At 45.4% G+C, this 12295-nt stretch overlaps 1 protein-coding gene across 1 annotated transcript; it reads right to left on the reverse strand.

The window, feature by feature from the left end:
• Positions 1-1289: 1289 nt before the first annotated feature.
• On the reverse strand, positions 1290-11387 carry ngs (notochord granular surface). Its single transcript, XM_079525827.1, has 11 exons — positions 11302-11387; positions 8096-8608; positions 7169-7331; positions 6065-6214; positions 5575-5694; positions 5012-5107; positions 3838-3972; positions 3563-3673; positions 3217-3327; positions 2018-2142; positions 1290-1823 (listed from the first exon to the last, which is right to left on the reverse strand). Exons 2-11 carry the CDS (start codon positions 8311-8313, stop codon positions 1649-1651), a joined length of 1404 nt encoding a protein of 467 aa, XP_079381953.1. The 5' UTR covers positions 8314-8608; positions 11302-11387; the 3' UTR covers positions 1290-1648.
• Between the last annotated feature and the right edge of the window lie 908 nt (positions 11388-12295).

The following is a 12295-nucleotide window of genomic DNA, read 5'->3' on the forward strand; positions in this document are numbered from 1 at the left end:
TGTGTATAGTCAACATATTTCTTTTTCCGTTTCGAGAAATAAAGTCAGACATCGTTATTTCTGCAAACCGCATATAAGAAATATAACATCTAAAACAACATTTAGTTTATGTAAGTTTGTAATGTAAGTTTGCCTACATGTGGACTTCCACATGTAGGTTGGAATGCAAATGACACATTAGCTTGAACAATGCCCGTCTCCAGCCGGGAGGAAGGTGTGAACAGCACGGCTTGTGGGGGAGAAAGGGTGAGGGCTCTAAGAGCGGTCCCACGGACCGCAAAAGAGCAGACATTTTAGTAGAATTATGTCTAAAATCATATTTCCAAAACGTTTCAGATGAAAAAAAAAACAGAGATGGTTTGAATCGAACATTTAGAAAAAGTCATGCAAGGGGAACTTTCTCAGGACTTCATGGGCAAAGAAAATCCACTTCAAAATTTCAAAATCGGTCAGCCTGACCGCTCCGACGCGCTAGTGTTAAAACCATACAAATACAATAAGGGCTTGACCCCTTAAAAAACATACAAATAGAATAAGGGACCATAGGCCCTACAGGCCTTCCCCTTAAAACCATACAAATACAATAAGGGACCATAGCCCCTACAGGCCTTCCCCTTAAAACCATACAAATACAATAAGGGACCATATCCCCTACAGGCCTTCCCCTTAAAACCATACAAATACAATAAGGGACCATATCCCCTACAGGCCTTCCCCTTAAAACCATACAAATACAATAAGGGACCATAGCCCCTACAGGCCTTCCCCTTAAAACCATACAAATACAATAAGGGCTTGATCCCTTAAAAAGAAACATTGAAGTATGGACACCCAAGGTTTGTGCCGAACATGCAGCAACGACATACAGATTAATTCGATGCATGGACTTGTATTTTCTTTTCCGTTTTGTGTTATGTCAAATGTGTGTATATGCGTTGCATAGTACAAGGCTGCAAGACAATAAAACAGTCAAAGTACCATATCATATCATATCATAATGTGTCATTACTCATTTTCAAAGACACATTGGCAGCCCCTTCTTAGAGAGCTGTGTGTGTGTGTTGTCATGCACCAAAAAGAACCAATCTACAAGATCACAATGCATCGCACTGCGAAGCGGTGTGAGCTTGTAGATTGGCTGTTTTCAGTACAAATCAAGTAACCAAATCACCCACTTGATACTTTCATTCAAATGAAGACCACCACACTGACATCACGTTTGCTTGCAAGTTTATTGTTATTAAATGGCTTTCAAATATAATGCTTCTGACACACAGGAGGATTAAGAGGGCTAACGGAGAGGTGATAGGCTGGGAGGGAGAGGGTTAAATGCAGGCACTTGAGGATGACCTCGGAAAACATAAAAAATGTAACGTGATCTTCAGATTTTGAATTCCAAACGAAACATTGTAATAATTACGTATATAATTACGTATATGACCCCATACCATTGGAATCAAAATATAAAAGAAAGGCATCGTGACTTGCGATGTAGAGTCCGCGGCCAATTGCAAATCAAATTGGGGGTCGTTGGCATGACAAGGTTAAGGAACCACTGCGTTACAGTGAAGATGTGTTGAATTTGGGGGATGGATGGGTTGTGTGTTGGTGGTCTCCGTCGCCCGTCTGCCCGATGCCCGGGTGTCCTCTAGTCCTGTGGAGGAGGGTCGGTCTGGGCCGACGCCACCGCCGTGCCCGGTGCCAGCGGGGCGGCCTCTGCCTCGGCCGGGGGAGGAGGGGCAGCAGATCTGGGTGGTCCCTGCATCAGAGACATGACGCGCACCATGGTGCTGAGGCGGCTGTCCTCGCTGTCGATCAGCATCCTGCATGGATGGAAACACGCTTGAGCTCGAATTCTAATTACAATTTGTATATTGAAAGCGACTTTGAGTACCTGGAAATGTGCTATAAATATCTGAACTTAGCTGGGTGACCCAAAAATAAAATCCCTCAAGGACCGCTGTGTGTGTGTGCGCGTGTGCGTGCGTGCGTGCGTGCGTGCGTGCGTCGTCCTCACCTGTAGGTGGTGATCTCGATCTCCAGGGACATCTTGATGTTCAGCAGCTCCTGGTATTCCTTCAGCAGCAGAGCGATCTTCCCCTTGATGACCTTCAGGTCCACTTGGATGGTGTCGATACGCTCCTGTGGCAATACAACACTTATTATATCTAATACAACACAGTACGATACCATTATGGATGTGGTTCCATCTGTACACTCTCAGAGTTATAGAGCGTCCCAGTTCCGCCCCCGACGAGCGGCCCTGAAGAGAATTTCCCATTTATTTTTTCCAATAGACGTTTCAGAAAGTATTTATTTAAAGACCCGTAAGCCTCGGACAAAGCCAACTCGGATGGTGACAACAATAACACTTAAAGGACCACTTCACCACTTTTCAACATCTCTTCATATAATTGGTCCTCACTAATGAACTGGTGGACGGGTTTCTGAACTGCCCACAGCCTTCCTATGAGATACAGACTGAGTAGGAAAGAATGGTGGTATTTTATCATGAACATTAGTTAGGATCAATTATAGGAAGAGAAGTTGAAAATTGGTGAAGTGGTCCTTAACACTTTTTTTTGTTGTTTTTCTTCTTTCTAATTTATTTGTTCACTTTATTGTCATGGCTTACAGGTCTTTAAATAAATACTTTTTGAAAAGTCTATGGGAAAAATGAATGAGAAATTCTCTTCCGGGCCGCTTATGAAAGGGTCACGTGACGCTCTATGGGGGTCTTAAAAGGTTTAATTCAGTCTGACCAGCTAAGCAGTCATAAAAACATATCCCCCTCCAGTGGGAATAGGTTCTTCTATCCCTCCTCCCCAGCAGATCACACCCTGGTTCTAGGATTCTACGTCCACAAGGAGTTAGTTGTACAGTTGGAGGCCATCGATATTGTCCTTTTCTTTTTGCTGAGGTTTGCGTGATCTGCGCAAAAGGACAGTTAACCCATTTTGGGCGGGAACCCCTTTTGGTGTTTTAAACATTATGTTATAATTTAGCTATTGAAAAATAGCAGATCTACAAGCTCATAGCGCGCCACCGAGTGGCGCGCTACGAGCTTGTAGGTCTGCTATTTTTGAAAAATCGTGAAAATAGAAATAGAAAACTGGAGGATTTAGAAGGATTTTTTAAAATTTTGAGGTCAGGCCTAAATGGGTCAAATGATAAGGGACAATATCGGTGGCACCCAACTGTAAGTGACTTTTTTACCTTCAGGTCGCCCTCCTCCTTCTTGTGTCTCTCCAGCGTGTCGCGGATCTGAGCCTCCAGCATCTCGTTCTTCGTCTTCGCCGCCTCCAGCTCGCGTTCCTTGTTGAGGATCTACGCACGCGCACACGCACGCGCACGCACACACACACGCACACGCACACACAGACACACACACAGACACACGACACTGAATGTCTCAATGGAAGAGTAGGGAGACCACCTCCAACAACTGCACAGTAACTTATTCGACCACACAGATTGGTTGAAATAATATTTTATTCATTAAATGATGCTCAATTACTTAGCGTTATTATCAGTTGAAGAGAGGGGAGAGTCATATACTCACGTCTTTCTTATAATTTGCGATTTCCGACCTCACACCTCGGACGCTCTGGACGTGTTTGGTGGACGCAGAGCTCATGTCCTGGAACTTTGTCTTGTACCACGCGTCCATTTCCTGCAGGTATAGGAGGACAAGATATGGAGACTGACATTCAGGCCAATTCAAGACCAACTCTTTGCCACAGTCACATTTGCGGACATGATGACCCCCGAATAAATGGACTAGTTCAATGAACTGTGTGTGGTCTGTTGCTGCATCATATATGCCACCGTACACACCTGTAGGTTCCTGGCAGCGATGCTGTCATAGGTGGCCTGGATGTCTCTGACGGCTGACGACAGGTCTGGAAGGCCGAAGTTCATCTCGGCCCCCGCCGTCACCGAGTAGACCTGCTTCATCAGCTCCTCGATTTCCTGTCCCGGGAACATGGCGTACGGTATAACGCTCTGCGTGTCAAACAGGTCAAACATTCCTTCCCACCAACCGTGGTATTGTCATTTGAGGGTTTTTTCAAATTATAGTGCCCTGACTAGCTATAGCTCTTATGCAGCTGCTTCTGAACACGGGGCCTGCTCAATGATTGACAGTTCTAACACTATAAGTTCAAATAATACTGTGGGTTTGACAGTGAGAAAAAAAAGAAAGACAATTAAGATAATCATAAGAAATCATCATCATAGAAAGACATAATAATCTGACGCATATCAAACTGGGGGTCCCTGGAATTCCAAGAGAGGTTAAGAACCATTTGCCTCATGCGAATGCTGATTATTATAAATTTTACTACTGTCATCTATGATGTTTGTCACTACAGACCCTACGCCTACAGGAACTATGGGTTTGGTCATGACACATCATCTATGATGTTTGTCACTACAGACCCTAGGCCTACAGGAACTATGGGTTTGGTCATGACACATCATCTATGATGTTTGTCACTACAGACCCTATGCCTACAGGAACTATGGGTTTGGTCATGACACATCATCTATGATGTTTGTCACTACAGACCCTATGCCTACTATGGGTTTGGTCATGACACATCATCTATGATGTTTGTCACTACAGACCCTACGCCTACAGGAACTATGGGTTTGGTCATGACACATCATCTATGATGTTTGTCACTACAGACCCTATGCCTACAGGAACTATGGGTTTGGTCATGACACATCATCTATGATGTTTGTCACTACAGACCCTATGCCTACAGGAACTATGGGTTTGGTCATGACACATCATCTATGATGTTTGTCACTACAGACCCTATGCCTACAGGAACTATGGGTTTGGTCATGACACATCATGCCATAATTAGTCGCTCGTTAAAGTACGTATGGGAACAATGAACGGCATGGTGTTAGTGACCAGCTGTTGACTCACAGAAGCGGAAGAAATTGACGCACAGTCGCGCACACACAACACACACACACACACACACACATTCGGTACCTCCTTGTGAATTCTTTGCAGGAAGGCCAGCTGAACGTTGAGGTTTTCCATCTGCTTCTCCAGTCCGATACGAGCTGATGTCACTTTATCCACGTCCTGAAAGACACAAATGGTTTAACACAGTGCACAGCGTAAAAACATACCTTTACTGGTCAGTTTGAAACTCTCAATCAAATCAATCAATCAATCAATATTCTGATTGTAATCATTATATTGTGCGTGTTTGCTCAGTAACAGGGTCTCTCTGTCTCTCCAGCTCTTTAGAAAACAGAAAATAGGCCCTACATTTTCAGGCTGGGATACCACTTCTATCCAACCAGGAAGTGAAGTGAGAACACGTGAAATTGGAAGTGAAAATCTTCTGTATGTTCTGTTCACTACCAAGCTGGAGAGACAGGGTTAGAGATCCCTAGCTGTTACTTTAATTGTTATGTCAAATGCCTTTATGTTTTAACCAGAACATATCTGCTATACAGCAGCTTTTATCCATATAGCCGCTATACCTCGTTATACGATGAATAGCGTAAATAACTACGAGCTCATAGCTATACTGCTGTACTCACCGGGCGGAAGGCCTCGATCTCCAGCTCAGCTTTCTTCCTGGCCTCCACGGCCTCTTCATACTTCATCTTCAGCACCTCCACCTGGCCTCCCATGGCCTCCTTAGCGGCCAGAGCCAGGTCCTACACACACATGGATGCAAGTTGTCAGAGCCAGGTCCTACACAGACATGGATTCAAGTTCTCAGCGGTCCTGATGGACTCACCTTCTGGGCTCTGGTCTGCTCAGCGGTCCTGATCGACTCACCTTCTGGTCTGCGGCCTGCTCAGCGGTCCTGATCGACTCACCTTCTGGTCTGCGGCCTGCTCAGCGGTCCTGATCGACTCACCTTCTGGGCTGTGGCCTGCTCAGCGGTCCTGATCGACTCACCTTCTGGTCTGCGGCCTGCTCAGCGGTCCTGATCGACTCACCTTCTGGTCTGCGGCCTGCTCAGCGGTCCTGATCAACTCACCTTCTGGGCTGCGGCCTGCTCAGCGGTCCTGATGGACTCACCTTCTGGGCTCTGGTCTGCTCAGCGGTCCTTAGCAGGTCTTTGAGCTGGGCCTCGTACATCTGCCGGAGGCCTGAGGGCTTCACGTAACGGTTCCTCATGGCCTCGATCTCGACCTCCAGCAGCTTGTTGGCGCTCTCCAGGCTACGCACCTGCAGCGCCAGTCAGAGAGGAACAAACACATGTGTGAGGAACGCACAACTGAAAGGACGGATGGCAGGACGGCCATCTTCATCGACGGCATCGACATGCCGAAGAAAAGGGAACAGGAGGTAATCGCAGCTGTAACACAATGTTTCTCCCACTCGGGAAAGTGAGGAAACCAAAGATCTTTCACTATAAGCCTTAGGCTTATAGTTCAATTGCCATTGGGGATAATGGTTTCATGCAACTACTCGCAACCGTTTGGTTGCAAGGAGTTACATGGCGCATCGTTAGTGCAGTTTGGGCCTTATTAGAGCAGTGCTCCCCCCCCTAAACAATGTGGGGCTTTTTGTGTTTGTTATCTTTTAGCATAACTTTTGACTGTAGGCTAATACTACAGTACATGTACTATTAATAAATGAATAAGCAATGTGTCGCAGGCCCGTTTTTATGGGTTGCGACTTGCGAGTAAGCTCCCATTTCCTTTTTTGTATTCTTTCTAAAGATTTTCAAAAATGTTGAGCTTTTCACTAGTTTGGGTCACGGCGGAGAGACATCAAATGTCTCTTTTGGGTCTTGAGCTAAAACGTTAATTGGGAATGTCTGAGTATAGACGAATTCACAGAGGGGTGCCCTGGGCGCGGCCATTACTGAGGTGTAATCCATGGAGCAGGTGCTCCGTAGGCCAGGTGTAGCTAATCAGTGCTGCTGCACTTAATGGTACACCTCAGTAATGGCCACACCCAGGCAAGCCTCTGTGAATTTGTCTATAGGGAGACCACCTCCATCCACATTATGTTGTTTATTTTTTTGAATAACATTCTATCCGTTGGAATATGTTCCAGATTACAGCTTTAAAGGTGTGTGTGTGTGTGTGTGTGTGCGTGTGCGTGTGCGTGTGCGTGCGTGCGCGCGCGCGCGCGTGCGTGTGTGCGTGCGTGCGTGCATTGTGTGCGTCTTGCCTTCTCTATGTAGACAGCCAGGCGGTCGTTGAGGACGATCATCTCCTGCCTCTCCCCGGTACGCGTGCTGATGAACTCCTGGTTCTCTGCGGACGCTGCGTCCAGGTCCAGCTGGGGCCCGAGGCCCATGGACATACCGAAACACAGCGCCCCCATGCTGGAGCTGCTGGTATAGGACAGGGAATGTCATGTAACCACCCTCACTTGTAACCCATTAACCCATTTTGGACTGAGGTCGATTAAAAAAAAGGCTTCTAAATCCCAACATTTTTCAGAAAAACCCATGTTTCTATGTCAGTGGTACTCAACCTTTTTCATGTCAAGGACCCCCAGAATTATCTCTATTGGGCCACGGGACCCCCATCTCAAAATATGTAGTTCCAGGGACCCCTCAGAAGCCACTATTTTAGTTAAAAATGTTCGCCACATTTTCACGACTTTTCAAAAATAGCAGACCTACAAGTTCATAAAATAGCATGTGTTAGAACAATAGAGTGTTTTGAGCTTGTAGATCTGCTACTTTTGCCATTTTTCAGTTTGAATCATGAAAAGTAGGCCTAACAGTTTTGGACATAATAGATTTCCACCTGACAGATGAAATACTGTACTTAAGTAACATTTTTGTTACAATCTCATTGGCGGATATTGTACTTACTCCACTACAATTATTCGACAGCTTTAGTTACTACAGTTTCTTTGCAGATTTAGGTCATTATTACTGCAAAACAATAGGCTATAGGCCTACATAACCTACATTAAATTACACTATAATATCAAACAAAACAAAAAAGTTCGGTAACGTGGCTGCCACAATATTCCTCTGCTATGCAGGACATAAATCACTTTAAAACACTTTTTGTTTTAACAAAATAAAAAACAAATATCACTTGCATACTAATCCTCAATAGAACAGGGCAGAGCACCTACCTAGTCATACGGGACTTGTTGGACAGACCCCCGGCCCCAGCCCTGCGGCCCAGGGACCCTCCGCTGCGGGAGTAGCTGGCCGAGCGGTGGCGAGCGGCGTCCCTCCGGGTGGGGGAGGGGCTCGACACCCGGACCTGGTAGACGGCAGGTGCCGCCGCCGCCGCCATGCCCTCGAAATGACGGCGGTAGGAGGACATTCTTTCTGGACTGCGGCTCATGTTGTTGTTGGCTCCTGTGACAGACGGTTGACAGTGTGTGGATGGAGGAACTCAGTGCTGCAGGGAACAGCTAGATCATTCACATCCCCGGGGCCGGCCAGCGGCGTTTAAATAGGCCTGTGATGATGATGATGATGATGATGATGATGATGATGATGATGATGATGATGATGATGATGATGAGATGAGCCCTTCCCTCCTCTGGGATGAAGACGCTAGTGACCAACAGCACAGGGTGGCCAGGAATGTTGAACCTCCCCATCCCACCACGGCTGATGATGGTCCAGGCAAATATCTGTCAATGCTCCGTGAAGAGATACTGATTAAAACACATGGATGACTTGTAATACTTATTTAATTATTCCCCATAACAGGCCTGGACATGTTTCCTGACTCAAAAGGCTTTTTGTCTCCACCAGGCCGAAGGCATGGGGAGAGAGTATGTTTTGCACTCCGTCCGTCCGTCCGTGTGTCCGTGTGTCCGTGTGTCCGTGTGTCCGTCCGTCCGTCCGTCCGTGTGTCCGTCCGTCCGTCTGTCTCTGGCTAATCTCTGGCACCGTTGGCTTGATCGCAGCCATACTCTGCACACACACTCCCTGGATGCCAGAGCTGAACCTCTGCTCCAAAGTTTTCACATTGGCCTGTTATAGCGCCACCAGGAGGCCGCTTTGTGCAAAACAAATGTTTTGACAGTACACCTACAGATTTTGTCCGAACATTACGCAAATTGGTACACAGTCTCTCTAGAGCCATTCAACGAAACGGGTCCTTCAGATTTTTCAGACTCCATCCTGATTGGCTACGATTGGCTTCCAAAGTTCGCAGGAGTGCTCCGTTTCAAACAAAATGCTGCAAATCATGAACACATCGTGTGATTTCTGTGAAAATTTGCACGCACATTCCAACTAGGCCGAGGAAGAAATGCCACTTGAATATTTTCAACTCAGCCTCATGGTGGCGCTATAACTGGCCGATTTGTGTTTTTACCTATAACTTCACCGATCTGTGTAAAACCATGTATGCACACTCCCTAGAGGCCAAGGAAAAACCTTTGCCTGGAATTTTTCACATCTGCTCTTTATAGCGCCACCAGGAGGCCGACATATGTAAAACACATTTTCTAATATTACTCCTTCAGATTTTATCCAAATTTCACGCAAATCGGTACACATGCACTCCATAGTCATGTTATCATGTGATTTGTTTGATTTCTCATAATTATCCATCCTGATTGGCTACGATTGGCTTCTAAAGTTTTCAGGAGTAGCCCGTTTTGTACCCATTTTGTACAAATCGCCACAACTCCTCAACGCAGTGTCCGATTGCGGTGGAACTGTGCATGCCTATTCCCACTACTAGGCTGAGGAAGAAATGCCACTTGACAGTTTTCAAATCAGCCTCATGGTGGCGCTACAACAGGCCAAGTCGCGTCACACACACACACACACACACACACACACACACACACACACACACACACACACACACACACACACACACACACACACACACACACACACACACACACCAAATAAAATTTATATTACTCCTAAACTTTTTTCCAAACATCACACACACTCCTATCCTCCTGGTGGAGACCTGTGTTTGACCTCAATCTAATTGCAAAAAAAAAAACTCAGCTGATTTTGCATCTTCAATATATCCTGAATAACAGAAAAAAGTTGCCTGGAATTGTCTGAGGGGAAAGTGTTGAAAATGGCCTGTACAGTATGGCCACCATTGACATCCAATTATAAGGCAATATTTTCTAAATTTCCTTTTGCTTTAAGTAGCATGTGACATGTCAAACTAGGGGGTTTTCATGATGCTGAATCCATTCCAAGCATTAGTTTTGCACAAAAACACTCATTGGGCTAAATGTGGCCATAGCAACTTGCCCAAATGTGCTGACATCATCACATTTGGGCCCAAAAAGCAATACCATAAGATATGCCTCATTATATATGCAAAATCTGTGAAAAATGTGGGAATTGTTAACACAATTCCAATAATGCCAATTCTCCTGCACCAAAGACGTAACACACCAAAAGGCAGATACAAGCCAGCCAGCTACTGGTGGCCTTGCACGGCACCATATTAATCCACCAGCAGCCAGGTGTCTGCACGGCTGTACTGAATGAGGGTGATTAGGGGGGCGTCGTGTCACATAACTAGGGATAGCAGGGGGGAAAATAAACTCAATCCACTAATATACAATAACTATCAATAAAGGCAGAGAAGCCCAACAGATATCTGAAAAGTTTTGCATTTGTTCACCAGATTATAAGTAGCAACATGGTGACATAATATACGGCATCTACAGTTAATTGACGTATAGAAAACACAACATTGTGTGTTTTCAGCGTACATTTGTACAGAGATCAGCAGAGAAGCAGGTGTTCTTAGCAGGTTCTTGAAGGTTTCGCGAATTCACGCGTGTCATTTCTGGTCAATAACAAGCATGATGTACACCCTGCTCTGTCTGTGACCACATCCTCTGCTCTAGTGCTGCTGTCGTTGCTGCTGTGTTGATTAGTGACATGTCAGCTCTTCATATCTCTAAGTTCATCCTCATGTGGTTTGGATGTATTCACACCTTTCTTGTTGACAAAAAGCTAAAGTTCCTCCTGCACTACATAGTGAGTGTTAACTCTGACGGTCTGCAAGCAAGTGCACACACACGCACACACGTCTCACGCACACACATGCACACACACACACACCCACAGATGGAGTGGGTGTAGGTGGGTGGGTGGGCGTGCGGGCGTGTGGTGAGTGCGTGCCTGTGTGCGTGCGTGTGTCTAATTGTCCAATTACATCTAAAATGGCTGAACAATGCAGATTAAAAGAGTGAAGTGAACTGCACCTGCACCAATAAACTGCTATCAAAAGCAATGGAGAATCTTTCTGCCGAGAGGCTATTTAGCATGCGTGAGCACTTAATTTGTTCACCAGCCATACAATCAGTATTAAAAGCTACTGCTGTACCTGCCAATCGGCCTACTACTGGGAATGTTGTCATAGCACCTGTTTTAACTATCTGTCTGTGTCCCACATGGAGATCTCTGTATTTGTCTGTCTGCCTGTGCCTGAAGAGTGCAAACTGACTGTGAAAAGTGGACTGGTTAAGTAATCAATTGGCAGGTGTGGGGTTAATTGGCTGGAAATTGCACAGGTGAGGGGAGTTGGGCTCATTAGGTCCACTGGCAGAGCCTTTTGTGGTGGTTCTGGATAACGCTGCATGCCACCGACTCAAGGCCGGGCACTGCACTCCCTGTGGGGGTGTGGAACGCGTGTGTCAAATTTGAAGTCAGTGGGGCAAACGGATCTCAAGTTACGTGCACTACAACCGTACACACGCGCGCGCGCGCGCACACACACACACACACACACACACACACACACACACACACACACACACACACACACACACACACACACACACACACACACAATGATTTTCAACTACTTAGTTTGCACAATAACAAAACAGACACCCAAAACAACCTCATCAAAGAAAGAAATAAAGGACAAAAACTGCAGGGGCACTGATATCTTTGTAATAAAACAAAGATAATATTTAAAACAAACATACAGGCCTGTTATTATCACACCATCACCAACATATATACCTATATTTGACCTAATAGTCCATACAAAAAATTCTCATCAAAATATATTAAAGCATTAAACTCTTCTTTAATGTTAAAACATCACAACACATTTTAAACATCAGGGGGGGGGGATATAAAAAGCAATACCATAAGATATGCCTCATTATATAGGCAAAATCTGTGAAAAATGTGGGAATTGTTAACACAATTACAATAAGGTTCAGGTTCAGGTTCATTTATTTGTTTGTCCCCGAAGGGCGATTTGGTTTACAACAAGGCATAACAGGCAGACACATGAATCACATAAAACACAGTAAAAAGAGCATGGTACACATAGAAATAAAATAAACAGTTCAAGGTTTCAGTGT

Source organism: Electrona antarctica, assembly GCF_951216825.1.
Source record: "Electrona antarctica genome assembly, chromosome: 17".
NCBI lineage: Eukaryota > Metazoa > Chordata > Actinopteri > Myctophiformes > Myctophidae > Electrona > Electrona antarctica.